The sequence below is a fragment of the Anopheles marshallii genome, chromosome 2 (assembly GCF_943734725.1).
Source record: "Anopheles marshallii chromosome 2, idAnoMarsDA_429_01, whole genome shotgun sequence".
Taxonomy (NCBI): domain Eukaryota; kingdom Metazoa; phylum Arthropoda; class Insecta; order Diptera; family Culicidae; genus Anopheles; species Anopheles marshallii.
Genome location: NC_071326.1, coordinates 82225127 through 82241214, shown reverse-complemented (window position 1 = coordinate 82241214; position 16088 = coordinate 82225127). Strand labels below are relative to the sequence as shown.

The following is a 16088-nucleotide window of genomic DNA, read 5'->3' as shown; positions in this document are numbered from 1 at the left end:
AGACCGTGCACGGTGCGTTTGGATCGGTGAGTTCAGTGTTTGTTGTTGTTCTTTTCACGCGGGTTTGTACCGTGCAGGCGAATATCTGCTTTGAAAATATTCGGTCATTTAATTTTCGATGATGGGCACTAGGAATTCTTTTCCTCAATCGTTGCTCTCTCGATGCGGGGAGTTGTGTAAAAAGTTATTCGAAAACCGATTGTGAAATTCAAGCCATTTTGTCGCATTTAATGATCGTGAAGTGATGTCAATCGGAAGACAAAAAATATATTCGCAATATTCGCTTATGTTTCATGTGCCAAAGGGCTATTGAATGGTGTAAACAAGCAATAGTGATAGTAGAATAGATAGTAATATTTTTTAGTAGATAGATTAATAACAGTTTTTTCTGTGTAAAAAGCTTAATTTAATCAATATAGGCAGACATTATTTTCAATCTTCAAACCCTTCTTAAGATGTTTCTTACTGAGGGAAAATAAATACTCTTGCTCTCAACGGAACACTACAGGGTCGAATTAAATTTTACGGCATATTTGGAGTTTGATTGGTGCAAAATTGTTAATAAATCACTTAAATTACATGCCTACAATGTTAAGGGTATTCAGGTTAAACTCCACTTTACTTTCGTTTGATCTTGGGCAAGAAAAGGCAGTTCAAAATTGCAAATTTATTTCCAAGAGCTATGCGAGATTTGAAGAAAACCGCAGAGTGTATTCTTAGTTACGCTATTTATAAAAGCTATAATCAAACAACAACTCGTCCCAAGCTCCTCAAGGTGATGCACGTCTTGCGAATTGAAATGGAAACAGCTTGACTCGAACCAGTTACCAAGGTTTCGTTATTGTTCGCTGTAAAGCGCTGCGCTCAATGTGCTGTTGATATTGATCGTTACAAATTGTGATCTTCTTCTCTTGTAAAACACTTTGTCTTGGACATTGTTAAATAGATGATATATTCGTAATGAAAATGTATATGTACAAGTAGAGGAATAATTTTTAGTTCTTATACAGTGGTTACCGCTAAATTATGACTCTAACGCATTTTTGTCTCGTAGTTACCAATTTTTGACAGTATCCATCAATGTTTGACTCTATTGCATCACAGAGCAAAAGCATCAAATCTTTGAATTCCATTCAATTCTGATAACTTATTGGGGCTTGGTAGACAAAGGGTGAAATCAACCATTTTAGTAATGAATCTGATCGGAGTGCTTGACGTTTACGAACGTTCCGAATGTAAAGTTTATGTTACATGAAATTCGTGCATACACTCATACACTATTTCCTTGATCTGACCTGACACAATTTATTTCAATGATTCAATGATTCAATGATGATGGTAGATATTCCAAGGGAAAAAAGATTTAGTTTTTATGCCATCAATTTATACACCTTTTTCCATCAATTGTAATGTTATAATATAATTGTTGATATTCGGCCTGAAATTCGAATAAAATCACGTTGTTTTTATGTAGAGTAAAATATTGATGAATTAGTGACCAAAAACTGGTGACTTTGAGAAAAAAAAAATTAGCGGCAACAACTGTAATTGAAACAAACATTTGTACTGAATTGCTTAGCTTGCCACTCCTAGAATCACAATTTAGAACAATTCCTTCTTAGTGTTCTTAGCAACGCTTGATTATAAGTACTTTTTTAATGATCATCTAATGAAAGAAATGAACATCAAAAAATGAAATGATAATTAAACTTTTTATCACTTAAATTCCTTTTTGATTTTGAAGGAAAAGCTGAATGTTTTAATCGTTTTTTCACTTTTGTTGTGTCCGTTATAACATCAATCAATCTGTCTTGTAATGATTTTTGTTTTGCTTTCGCACACAACCGCAACGCGCAAATGCAGCCGGGAATCGGAATTTCAACTCAAGCTTCACAGTTCATAAAATTTATAAATGTATCATCTTGCCACGTCTTTCTGTACCGTCAATGTTTGAACAGATTCTATGCTTCGTCCTGTGCCGAACCGTTGAAAAGCACTGTTGGCAGCACAGAACATGATTTTTTTGGCTCTATTTTGATGAATCACGCGGTGCGGTGAAAATGCTCGCGTACAAAACGTACGGGACACTTACGGAAAGCAACGTTTCAACAATCATTTTTCACCTTCCATTCAAACTACTCGTTTGCTTGTTACTTCCATCGCACGTTTCGCCAACGGGGAATATTTGCCCGAGCTACGTCTGTTCGTCTTCCTGAGCCCCGTGGGGGGAAGAAATTCGTGAGTTAATTTTATTTATGCGCGCGAAAAACTTTCACGCACAAACGCTCGCGTTCTTCGCGTGCAATGTACTCACACGCACGAGCCACGACAAGAGAAATACAAAGGAAAAATGCTTATACATTGGAACACGAATTGCAGAGGGGATAGTTTAAAAAAGTAAGGGAGTAAATCACATTTACAGATAATTTTCCACGTAAAGTTTTCCACTCTTCGCTTTAAAAAATTGCCACGTCCGCTGTGAGACAACTTAACAGATGAAGTAACGTATCGAGCAGAACAATCGCCAACAGTGTGCTATATTTATTCCACTTTGGCTGATGTAAAATAACACACGCAACAAAAAATACCACGCTGCATCCATTTCGAGGGTTAACTGCACTTAACACGATGGGGCTGGTATGCTACGCTGGCAGGAAGTGTTGGAATGCGTTTGAATAATTGATCCATCTAGCTAACGTTCGATGAGCAGTGTGGCAATAAAGGAAGAGGGGAAAAAAAGGCAGAAAACACTACCGTTCCGTGTCCCGTGTGCCACTTACAAAACGGCTCCTGTTTGCTTTTCACCTTCTCACAGGACGTCCCAGCTAGGGCGAAAGGAAATGCGTGGCCTTCGGTGGCCTTGTTTCGATCTCGACTGAAAACCACTCTCGACCGTTGCAGTGCTCGAGCCAAACCGAAACCTACTCAATCGCGATTGCGGTATCGAGATGAGCAGGGTTGAATCGAACCCTGTGCAAGAATTTATGTACCATGCTAGCTTGTATTATTTTACATAATATTCGATGTGTTTTTTTTATTATTTATACATCCATAACGTTACTTATATTTGATGTAACTTGCTAAAATAAAATAAAAGTACCATAATGAAGTAATTTTTTCACTCATCCCCTCATGATTCAGTGGAAAACCCGCTGGGAAATGCTCAACTACTCAAGTTTTATTTCCCACCGAAACCACTACATCCACAGTTTCGAATGCTGCAGCGGTGTGTGTGCTTCGGTTCGGGTTTCGAGCAGTTTCCGAACGCTTTCGCTATTACTGCAGGATTCGACCATAACAAATGCTTCCCGCACCCAACAGCGTTTGTCCCCGTCCGTTCCACTGTCAGTGAAAATGCTTTCCGACAGCTGGATTGCGGTTTGGTTGACAGCATGCGCAACAGCTCACGATAGGGGGTTTGCTTTCGGCTAGCCGGTAAAGCACCACACCCATACATGCAACAGGCACGAAAGGTACAGTAAGAGGTTATTTCGTTCGTCGTATTAAATGGCATAGTTTGTGTGTTGGATGTGGTGTAACATTTGTTGATTAGTAGGCTTGAGCATTTCACTCCGATATGCTCCATTGTGCTTTGTTGTACCCGCACTGATCCGCTCGTTGGTGGTGAAAAATACGGTGCGTTAGTGTTCGTGTGTGGTGTTACAAGCATTGACGTTGCTTAGAGACAGCACGATGTACGGTCGGCGCTGTTGACGGTGAGTGAAACATTATTTTCCGCAGTAACAACCTCGTTGATTGATCAGCTGTTAGGCGGGGTAGGAAGTAGATCATTTATTTTTAATACAAAGCAACAAACTTTCCCCAAGGGAACGGTTTTGAGTGAATGGTATTGGGAAGCAGGATGAGTGGAAATGCACATTTACTGCAATGCTATGTTTGTTTACACTTTTAATGCGTTAGGGGTGGTGGTATTTAAATTATAACGTTGGTGAATCGCTGATGAAAGCTAACTGGTACATGATTGTTAATGGAAAATAAATATATTGGCATTTAGCTGTGTTAGATAAAGTGAGTGTATAATGAAGTAAGTGATTAATTGTTTCTCGAAATTAGAAATAAGCTGTAGTACTATTTCTGTTTTTCGATTATTAACTAGTACCACGTGATTAGAGGTGAACCATGAAAATGTTATCAAATTATTAGAAAAATACCAGGCGTCTCCATTAGAGCGAGAAAAATAGGGCAAAAAGCCGTAATACTGAAGCATAAAGAACCACCAGGCGTCTCCATCGAGTCGAGTCGTCCATGAGACAGCTTTCATATATTATTTTGACTAATATCAATTTTTTGCGATAAATCCTGAAATATGATTTTAAATTAGGTCAAATCATTAGCTCAGTTTATCATCAGCTCAAATCGTGTATGTAATAATAGAGATGAAAACCTTACCATCGTTATACATATAAGCAAAGCCACATTCGTGTAAGGAAAGACAATCTGCTGGCGTGCGTTCTATTCGCCGTTACTAATTTGTTACTTATGAAAAAGATACATTTTGTAATATTCATGCAAATAAAAAAAAAATTATATACATGTGGTTAACTTCATGCATGCAGTTCCTGATTTTAGTACAAGGCTTACCTGCGTATCACATAACTCCCATATGGTCTAGTGGCTAGGATATCTGGCTTTCACCCAGAAGGCCCGGGTTCGATTCCCGGTATGGGAAAGTGATTTTTATAAGCTTGTGAGCTTTTTTTGTTTGAAATTTTAGCATTTACAAACATTTTTTTTTTGCAATCGGGACATTACCACAAATATTTTTTTACAAACAGTAAATCTCATTTCGAACACTTAGCAGGTAATGCACGGATTTATTTTATCTCATCTCAAAATTTATTCATCACACAAATGTAGAACAAATCTGATACAGAATTTGTCGTTTTTGTCGTTAAGATTTTTTACACATTAGCTTTACTTTTCATTATGTATTTCTACAGACACTATCTATCAGAAATGTGTAATAAAACATTTGTTTATGCTATTGTTTTTCTATCTACCAGTTTGATGTACATATGTTGACGGGTCACATGCACTTGTTTGTATGTATTGCACGATTCAAAAATAATATAAAGTAACGCGGCAATAAATGTTTGTTTAACGCGACAATAATGAGATGCTCCTACCAAGAGCTGTGAAAAAGTGTATACCAACCACAAAAAGAGAAGGCTGTTGCTGTGAGTATATTATATCTGTTCATAGAAGGAGTGTAAAGTAAGTGTAGAAAGCGTCTGTGTGAATAGTTCTACAAACGTTTGGCAGTTTGAGGATCAGTTTTGGTTTTTTAAAGACCATTTCTTCCACGTTTAATAAATCTATAAACAGGTTAAAAATCGAACGTTGGATGAATATTTGTAAATTACTGACAAGTTTTAAAAATTATTGCAATATACTTTAAACTCAAAACGAACACGATTAAGTTGTTCGAAAATTGGTTCTTGCTTATTGACATGTTAACTTCTCCGACAGCAAAATTCGTATCTTTGGCCTATAATTTCTTTTAAAATGCTACTCAAATTGTATTCTTGTATATTTTATATTTACAACAACTGGGTAACGCAAATCAAATCAATAAAGAAAACCAATTGTATAACGTGTTTAGTTAACAATATGATGATAACGTATATGAGGTAATTTAAAGAGGCTTTAGTTTTAGAGCATACAACTTATGAATAATAAAATTGTTGAACCATTTAAAATCCCTGCATTAAACTGGTTATACTAACACAAAATTTCGATTTATTGTCAATTGTTTCTACTAATATAAAACCAAAACTTTCGAAATGGGTGTATACTTTGCAAGGAATTTAAATTGTACCTAGTACTTTCAAGAAATACCAATGTTAATCGCTTGTAATTGACAATTTTGAACTACCCAATAGATATTCGTATTAATCTTTAAAAATTTCGTTTTAACTTTGGTTGTTTACATGGTTTATATGTGGAATCTGTTTAATGTTTGCATGCACAACATTTACCCTTAAGGTTTTGAAAATTGAACAATAAAATGGGGACAAAAATTAGCTCTCAGATTTCCAATTTATATTAAATCAAAAATCTTATGCGATCGTTTGTCTATTCCGATTACGCATCGAATTTAAAGTACGTTTTATGTGTTTCGATCTGTTATTTTCTATCGAATCCGTCCTAATTATATTATTACACATGGTCATTGTTTGTGGTTTTCTGACTGGGTACGCACAATAGCCGCACTAAACGAGATGTCCATCCGAGTCGGTATACCCAACGGACACATTATATGACGCCAAACTGGAACTGGCTGGCGGATCGTACGCTCCCATCAGCAAGCTACCACCAGAGCTGGAACCAACGTGCACGGTGTGTCCGTGCGGTTCCATCACCAGGAAACCACTGCTTGGCCCCCCAATGTACTGGTCCGATGGGATGGGCGATGGGTTGTGTACACTGTACAGCTGTTGCTGGTGTGGCAGTGTCGAATAGGTGTGACTTCCGCTAGCGGAACTATTGCTGCGCTTTGGATCTTTCAGGATGCCTTGCGGTTGCTTCGGTGTCGATTGGACGGCTTGCGAGATGCTGGCACTGAGACTGCCGAGAGGGATCGTCGACGATAGACTGCCATCGGGCAGATGGCCGGCTGTTCGGTGGTGTGTGTGATGCGTTACGTCCGGCGGTGGCACCATCGTTCGGGCAACCCTTCGCAACGTTTCGGAGGAGCTTTCTCCCCCGACTACGGAGGGTAGTACAGGTAATGGGGAGGTTGGAAACTCAACGCCCGGATAATCCTGAAATTGAAAAGTGAACGACGCCATTGTAAAAATTGAGCTTTTCGGAAGGGAAAGAAGCTTTTAAAGAGCTTTCAGGGTCTTGAGGCGTTACGGTGTTACATACCATCGGAGGATAGAAACGGTCGTTATTCATGTGGTAGTACGAACCATCCATAGTGGAGTTATTAAGTCTATCGGTGGGTACGGATTGATCATATCCTGGAACAAATAAAATTTCGGCATTGGGTAACGGAGTTTATAATGTGCCCTTCTATTAAATAATTTGTCTAATGTAATATTTTAATTAAAAATGAACGGTAGCTGGATGTCTTTTCGCATCAAATAAATTATTTCTTTTTTTAATTATATGAGCTGTTAGCTTAAACTAAAAAGCGTTTAAAGTCAGAGATGGTGAATTATGATTTAAGATAAAGTATAAACTAAAAAGAACTTATAAGATTTGCAACAAGCTTCGTGTGGTAATTGAGTACAAGTAAAACCCCTGCTTTTTGAAATATTTCACGACGGCTCATGAAATATTTCACCTAGCGCAAATATTGCTTGAAGAGTGGAAATTGGTACGGCAAATGGCTGCATTTGAAGCTTTTTCCAGAGCTTTAGTTTCTGGATGTATAGAAATTTGCTGCTACTTTTAAAATACGACTTAAAAAAAGGATAAAAATGGTTGTTTTCGAGATAGCTTACCACTTTCAGTACCAGTATTGCTAGCGTAGTGAGGTAAGTTGCTGTCTTGCTGATACCGCGGTGGTTGCATTTCACCTCCATCGATAAGGTACGTGGAGACCGCCCTTTTACGAGTCTCATCCTACAAAAAGGTGGCGAAAGTATAGATCATTAGGTCAGTAGCAACAACGAACGATCTACCGAATGCCGAAGGCGCTTACCATAAAATCTGGCTGACTACCGTCGTTCGAATAAGCATCGCTCTTCTCCGAAACGCTCGACAGTGTCTCACCGGTGACTGTGTCGTTGTACGAGCTGGGCGCATACATTTCGATTGTGGCCGATTTACTGTTCGGATTTGCGGAGTCTATACGTGTGGTCAAAATATCATACATTAGGATTCATTATTAATGCAAACAGTGTGTGGTCAGATTCCGGTTTTGTTTGTTTCCCAAGGTTGGTTACTGTTTAATATCAAAAACTCGATGAGGGTGCATGAGTACGTAACCATTGAGAGAGTGTCTTGATTTCAGTTCCCGGCGCATCATAAATCAATCCCACTAATGGGTCCCTTTCTGGTGGTTTGTGGCAATAATTTTCCATAGCGATATGATTGATAATACAAGATTGCAAAGTAGGTAATGACATTAAAAAGCTATGCTCTGCACACACACACACACACGTACACAAATACACACAAATAGGACACAGGTAATAAACGGCAGCAATGGGCCGATTATTATGCTGCATTCCTTCAGAGCGCACAGATTAGCCGGAGGATGATTTTGTGTATTGTTTTTACTGATGACAACGTTCGATGAAAAGTTATAATCATGATTGATGTTCCCGTTGACACCTGTGGTCTCGCAAGGCTTTGTTACACCAAACCCGAGAGCCTCGGGGCAGAATGTTTCCCCGGCAAAAAAAAAACTCCCGTTTGCTAGCCCGGCTTTCCGGGGTTCCATTAGGTTTTGAGAGATGTCTGATTTGCGGTTTGATTGTTCGGGATTATCAGCTTGAGGGTAATCGACGCAATTTAAATTATCACACCTCAGCATACTTTTGCGGCCTGTGCAATCGGGCTGGTGTCGATTAAAGATTGTCCATTTGTTTAACGTATTGCGTTTGATGCAAAGCTAATTTATGACATTGCGTGTTGACGAGGGTGAAGTTTTTGTTTATGAATGAATAAAGTAAAAATATTAATTAATATAAAACTATGAAAATTATTCAATAATTCAATTCAATCACGCCTTGAAAAGGAAAGTTATGGAAAAAGCTTCCAAATTTGTTTGACTGCTAAAATACCACAATTGACCTCAAAGATGGATGTAACGCGATCAGTGATCCTATAAATGTGTAATACATTTGACAAAAAAATATGATTAATTTTAAGGTCATTGTCACCAATTCGGGTAAAAAAAAAATTGTCTTTTAATACCCCTCGCAAGTCTAAAATCAATTATAAAACTTCTGTTTGCATACTTTCCGACGTTTGGTCAACAATCATGCTTTAAAAGCTTAATTTTGTTATAAAATTCTTATTTATTTCATTGCATTGGTTTATAACATTGAATTGGTTAAATCAAATAACCAGAATTTTGTTAAAAAATGCCTATTTGGAAACAAAGAATACAAAAACCGCATTCTTTCATTTACTTTCCCATCAACGGGCTGATGAATGCGTTGAAACATCTGGTTGTGAAATAAAATTGAACAACAAAATGCGAGCAAAAACAAAAACCGAATCTCCAAACACTACCAAACTGTGTGTAGCTGTGAACAAATTTAAGCTGATGTTAGAAAACATTCGTTTGATGTGCAGACGATGGAAAGGCCGGGAATGGTAGTACAGAAAAGGCTCTCCCATTTTCAACAAGGACTTAAGTGAAGGGACAGAGGTGAAAAAGTGGGATCTGTTAGTTTACCTTTAGCCCGCTTCCTCACGATAAAGCAGGCCACGAGGCCAGCGTTCACGATCAGCAAACAGAGCCCGGCGAAGGCGAAGCAAAATATGACGAAGCTGGGCAGGGCCGCCTTTTCGCTCAGCTCCACCGGAATCGTTGCGTCCGATCCTGTTTTTTTTTGTGAGTTCGTTTTTTTATTGCCCCCCAACGAACGCAAGACCAGCCGATGCGTGAATGCGTCCGTACGATGTGCGCCAATTCGTCGGAATGCGTTTTTGCCGACAAACGGAAAGGGCGCGAGGTGCGTTTTTTTATCAGCAGTAGCAGCAACAGCAGCAGCAGCAGCAAATGAAACGAAACAGAAATAAATGCAAACGAAAAGTAAAGTTAAACAAAGCCGAACCGAATGGAAAACTGGAAGAAAAAGTAAAACGAGACCCAAAAGAAAGAAACGAAACAAAAAAACACTGCAAACAGAAGGAACGAAACGTCGGTAGTGTATTGTTTTTTGTATATATTTTGTTTATGTTCTTTTTTTATATGCCCGTGGTGTGGAAACATTTACGCAGTTTAGTTGGTGATCAAGCAACGGAACGTTTCGTTGTGGTTAGTGGTTTTGTTTTGAGTTCCGCACCGGAAAGTGATGGTGAATGCATTTTGTGTGCTATAACTTGAAAGGTTTAGCGGAGCATTAGTATGGAAATGTCCTTAAAAAAATTTCACAAATCACAAATTTTATGAAACGAAACATTGATGCTAAATTCTTGAAGGGATCTAATTTTAAATTGTAGAAAATCAAATCTAATCGTGAGCTAAGACTATACTGTGAATTAACTAAAATAGTACATAGTACACTCAAGTTTGTCACCAAAAGGAATTGTATCTATCATCGGTGATATCTAATGAACAGTTAAATATTATTGAAAACCCAATGGAATGAGTTTTAAAAACCCAAAATATGTAATTTGACACTGTGTGGAAATTTCAAAATTGTGGGGTAAAACTAATTATTGTACATTGCATGCTAAGTTGTCCACCAAATCAGTAACGAAGTCAACCGAACGCAAAGGATACCAATAGATTGTTCATTGCTCTCAAGGAAGTTTAAAATAGTTTCTTGAATCTCAGAAGGTTTTTTGACATCGTAGGTGTGGAAGGAAACTGGAGAAGCCACTACAATGAGCTGAACGGCGGAGCTGCGCATGAACTCATGAATCATGCGCATGAACTGAGGAGGCTCGGCAGACCCACATGAAAAAGAAATGGCAGCTTGGATCCGTTTGATGAAAGTGTTCAAAAGCCGCATGTGGCTCACGCTCTTCCACTGTAGTTCTACAGCTCCATTACCTTCAAGCATAAATAATGTGTCGTACGGATTTTATATTCGTGGAGATTCTAGCAAGATTCTCATTAATGTTGGGGACTAGCTGTACAATGAGTAGCATATTATTCCAAGTAGCACGCTCGACTCGATGGAGTCACCTGCGCCGTGTAAAGATATGCCTACTTTTCCGATTATTGATAGTGTAAAATATATTGTGATTCGAGTCTGTTCGTGTTAGGAACTTATTTTTTAGTGACACTTCAACCTCAAGAGATCTAGTAGTCTGCCATGACTTTATATACTCGTAGCTCGATAATCAGTCCTGCGTACCGGTTCTGACGAATTTGTACCGGTCCTGACGGCTCAATTTCCAATTCTTTGACCAACATAACCAAGGTAGCGCTAACTAGCTCTGAGGAAACAATTTCTGTTCACTGTTGAACAGCACCAAATCATGGAACTGTAAATAAACGTCCACCACAACAGGTAGCCAGGTCGGTCCACCCGTTCGGAAAGATTCATCAGCGAGAAACGGAAAAAACGAAGGATACACAAAAGTTGAACCCTAAGAAAGCGAGAGGATATTAAAAAATAATTAACAACAAATCCATCCCCAAACCGGCGGATGACGATGAGCGATGAAGAAAAAGCTGCGAGGCAAAGCTGACTTAACGACTATCCGATGGGCAAGAATGTTTCGCGTCGGGATCGGATCTCGGCCAGTGGAACAGCGAAACCAAGACACTCTCACTAACAACACAACAAAAAAAGGTGGGATATCCACCTAGGGAACGCACGGTGCAACCGGAAACGGACCGCTCGTGGATGGAAGGAAACAACCATTACCATCACCACCGACGCCACTGGTGTACGGTGCGTTGTTGTGTTTGTGGCCACGGTGTGCACGATGTGTACCGGGGCTCATGCCGGGGAGTCCTCGCCGGTAGAGACAGAATCCGATAAGAAGGATATTGAGCAGGACCAGGCAGATGCCGGCCGCGACCCCGATTCCAAGCAGCAGCAACCCGGACGGTCCGACCGTTGACGAGGGACCCAGAAAGGATGAGGATTCCATCGGTGGCTTGCTGCCGAGCACGGACGAGACGGTATCGGTTGGCGGTGGTTCTGAAACGGGGTTTGGGGAATCCCACATTTAAGGATGATTTTGTGGCCAATGCAGTACGAAAAGGGACTGTGGACGAAACGGCTGTAAGTGCTGTCTCCCTTCGTTTGCTCTATTTTTAATCGCGCTAGCGGAGTGAACTGCCATCCACAGTAAAGCGGGATTTGTATTGTTCGGAAGGGCCCGCGACAGCCCAAGTGGACGAAAGACAGAAGAAAGTGCTGAGCGCTTTGTGAGAATGTCGGATAAATCCGAGACCTGGGGAGGGGTGCGTGCTGTGGCTAGGGAAAGATTCGGATTAATTTCAGTTTTAATTAAAAACCGTTGTAATTTGAGTGAAAGCGTTCGTTGTGAGCGGGAAATATAGACCACGCTCTTTCTCGTTTGCACACTCCGCTGCTAAACACATACACTCCCTGGCACACATACAAATCATTGTACGCGCTGGTGATGGCGATATTATAGCACAGTTTTCCGTTTTCTTTAATACCTAACAAATTTGATCCCTGTACCGACAGCGTCAAACAGTGCCGTTTGGTGAGTTCATCGATCCAGGGCGCATTCGGTGGAATCTTGCTTGGATGCGATAGGCACAAACCAAACCAAACCAAATACAAAAAGCAATACGGACGCTTTCGCGACTTCCTGTCTCTAAATGAAGTTAACTTTAATTACCTCGGGTTTGGGCGCGGGTCAAATCGGGCAGGTAACGGCTCTCACCGAGCACGTTGGCGGCCATGATCGAGAAGAGGTAGAGCGTGTTGCTACGCAACCCAGACACGGTAAGCTGCCGGGCGTTTGGGGGACCATCCTCGTACCGGTACCGTTCGGAGGTCACTTCCCGGTAGCGTATCCGGTAGCTGGCACGATGTCCACCATCGAAGCCGGGCTCCCAGCCGAGCGTAACGGTGTCGTGCGTTACGTTCAGCACGGTTAAGGTGGCCGGTGGTTCGGGGGCTGATTTTACATCCAGTCGGCCGACACCGGCACCACTTCCGAGATCGTTCTTCGCCCGGCACTCGTACTCGCCATAGTCGGACGAGGAAATGCGCTCGATTAGAAGGATGGATTCGTACGTTAGGGGGTCGAGCTGACGCTGGATGGTTTGGTATTTGGACGTTCGGTTGACGCTCAGTTCCTGGCCGGACCGAATCCAGTGGAAGGTGGGTTCTGGGGCGGACTGTGCACGGCAGGGTAGACGAGCCTGATCACCAGGGCCCGAGGCAGCCCGAAGCATCGCGGACGATTTATCTATCTCTGGTGCAACTGTCGGTGAGGGAGATAGAAGTTATTTAATTTCACATTTTAAACACGAGAAGATGTTGCAGAAAATGCAGAATTTTATATTTAGTATTTTTTCCTGAATGATAATAACCTAATCGATGTAAAAAAAAAACCGGAAAGCAACTTAAGGTTGCTTCAGAGGCGATAGCATAATGATTTTGATATCACAATTGCATACATTTAGGCGCTTAATGCTTCATTTTAGGAATAGGGCTTTGTATGTTTTGCATCAGAAAGGATATTCGTTTGATTGTTTTGTTAACAATCGGCTACTTTTAATGAAAAAAGACATAAAATGTTATGAAATTTTGGGATTTTATGGAAAAGGAGTATAAAAAAAACTTTGTATATGAAATCTTGTAATTGTATATTGTAACGAACAAAAGGACGATTTATCCCTTAGGAGCTCTTGCCTGAAGGTATGCAATGCAGGGCTTTCATCTGGTCGAGACTGGTCTTGAGGATATCGAGGCAAAAAGTATCTAAAAATGGCTACTCGTTCAGCGCAAAAAAGAGCCCTATGAGTTGTGATTGCATACTTTCAGGCGAATATCGGTGGAGTAACTACTATGAAGAGTACTTATAGAATTTAATTTGCTACTAACAAAACTGTACATTTTTTCATCCAAAAATATAGTTCGAAAATTCCCAAAATGGACCGATACCTACATTTGACAATCAATAGCACATCGCGGCTCGCCGGCTCGGCAACATGATTATCAGCGATGCACCGGAAATTGCCCACATCCTCCCGGTGCGCATCCTTCACCACCAGCGTACCGGTTGCGTTGGCGTAGGCCGTGGTCGTTTTTGCCTTCAGATCGTACCCGTTGCGCTCCCAGCGTACGTGTTCCGGCGTTAATGGGTTTCCTGGAACGATAGTGCGCACAGAATGGACATACACACCGTGCACAGGTTAGTGAAAGTGCGGCATACAACCGGGGCAATCTTAGGTTCGAAATTTGTTGTCCATTTTCGCTGAACCTGCAGTCGTCGGTTTTGATGGGATGTTTGTGTTGTCGGTGTCGGAAGGTGGTTAGTCTGGTGGTCGTTTTTTTTTTTTGGTTCGTTCCTATCGTCGCTGTACTGCTTGTTGCCTAGTGAGGTTATGAAAACCGCCGCATTGGTGGGCATCTTTCAGCCACCGTCCACCAGCACCAGCGTAATGTTTGCGTTTGCCATTTTGAGATGGGAAATGTTTTGTTTGTTCGCTGAGTGGGTTTTTATTTTCCAAGGCAGGGCAGGTTTTGCTGCTTTTTGCGCTGCATTGGAAGCACAATTCGCACATGCACATACTCGAGCTTTGCTTTGCACAAACTGCCACGGCCAGAAGTGCATACGTAACGTTTTGGAGATGGAATTTGCGTTATTTCTGGTGACTGTTTTTTTTTATCACTCGATCCCTTTTTCCTGTCAGACCGGTTCGTTGCAACAAGCTCCTGCATCCGAAGCACTTGCGGAAACAAAAACACGGAACTCAAATATGGCTCCACGTACGATTCGGACCATTACTACGCAGCGCCATTTATCGCGTGTGGCCAGGTCGTGACGGTAGATTGAAGCAGCGAAGTTTTGGGTGGGTGTGAAGTTGGCTTTTTTTTTTGTTTACTGCTGCTTCCTTGTGTCTTGCCACGTTGTATGAGACCGGTTGTCAAACGCGAACGCCGGCCAATAGGAATGCCTGTCATATCTACCTAACCCAAGTTCGGAATGAAATGAAAATAGGACACAGTGCTATTGGGTGGGCCAGGTTCACCCAATGCGAAAGGGGGCTGAAAATGCAAATGACTCCCAGCATTGGGATGTGAGTTAAACAACAACCACAAAAAAAAATGGTTATTTCACCGAAAAAACTGTGCAGATGGGTACGATCGGACGCGAGTAACCCAACACGGCTGCCTGTCTAGTCGGAACGCCTGATCTAAAATACTGATTCCGTCGGCTAGTGCCCCGTGAACGCTCAATATGGCGTCCGATGTACACTGGGTTTTGCTTATTTTACGTTATGGTTACCGTTTCGCTTACATATCTAACGTATGCCGTAGTAGTAAAGCAAAAGTGAAGAAAAAAAAAGGAAATAGATAATCAACTGCAGTTGCACGTGAGCAAGGCTTGGATATGACTCCAACCACACCAAGTATGAGAGATGAAAAAAACGGAACTGATTCTAAGCTCGGGCTGGAATAGGAAAACAGGATTCGTTTTTGCACCGGATGGCCACTGCTGTTACTGGATGTTGCGTGCTTGTTCATTAGAATGTGCATTCCGCTGGAAAATTCCTTCATAAACCAAATAGATGGCCTGCAGATGGTCGAAAAAAGGGAGGGCACTCTCAACAAGTATTGCACGTACGAGACGTAGAATAAAAGCGCTTCTTTTATTGCCACATCCCGGTGGATGCGCACCTCTTTGCGACCCGCTTGCTACTGAAGGTCATAACTACTTTGTGCTTCGTGTTGCACCATGCAATTAACGCGCCATGAAATGTTCACACATAAGGGCAACCCGAAAGCGTGCCCAACGCCATCTGTCTTCGCGCGGGACAATGGGATGCTGAAATAACTCGAGCTGACAGTCGCTTTTGATTGCGTTCGATTGCACGAGGGTGGAATCTGAGTGTAGCAGGCACGCTACGCGACGGTATCCGGTACATCCGGATCGTCGGTGGCTGGCTCGCATCCAGCCAGTATGTTATCCATTTCTCCTGTTTTGGAGTCTCCAGCATTGTGCCTGCCCAGTGTCGTCGCGTTACATCGTATTTACTTACCGTCAACGGTGCAGTTTAGTATTGCGTCCTCGCCCGGGTTTACGATAACGGGTTTGGAAATGGATTTTATCGTCGCAGCATCTGTGGCGAAAGAGACAAAGAAGTGGATCATAAAGCATAGCTAGGATGGCGGGGAGGTGTGCATGTGCACGACTGATAAAGATGTTTTAAACTTGTTCAATAACCTATTGACTGGAAGAGGGGGTTTAGTAGTAGCTCGTGACAAAAAAAA

The 16088-nt window shown here is 41.4% G+C and overlaps 1 protein-coding gene and 1 non-coding gene across 2 annotated transcripts in view; one reads left to right on the top strand and one right to left on the bottom strand.

The window, feature by feature from the left end:
• The first annotated feature begins 4618 nt into the window (after positions 1-4618).
• On the top strand, positions 4619-4690 carry Trnae-uuc (transfer RNA glutamic acid (anticodon UUC)). The gene has a single exon. It is a non-coding gene; the product is annotated as a tRNA-Glu (tRNA).
• A 1543-nt stretch (positions 4691-6233) lies between these two features.
• LOC128718695 (nephrin-like) overlaps positions 6234-16088 on the bottom strand; it is a 114743-nt gene continuing 104888 nt past the window's right edge. The window contains exons 15-22 of the mRNA XM_053812314.1: positions 15857-15937; positions 13759-13959; positions 12481-13071; positions 11523-11807; positions 7673-7818; positions 7473-7593; positions 6892-6986; positions 6234-6785 (exon numbers count right to left, since the gene is read on the bottom strand). Of these exons, the coding sequence (XP_053668289.1) occupies positions 6234-6785; positions 6892-6986; positions 7473-7593; positions 7673-7818; positions 11523-11807; positions 12481-13071; positions 13759-13959; positions 15857-15937 (2072 nt within the window). The remainder of the gene's footprint in view (positions 6786-6891; positions 6987-7472; positions 7594-7672; positions 7819-11522; positions 11808-12480; positions 13072-13758; positions 13960-15856; positions 15938-16088) is intronic.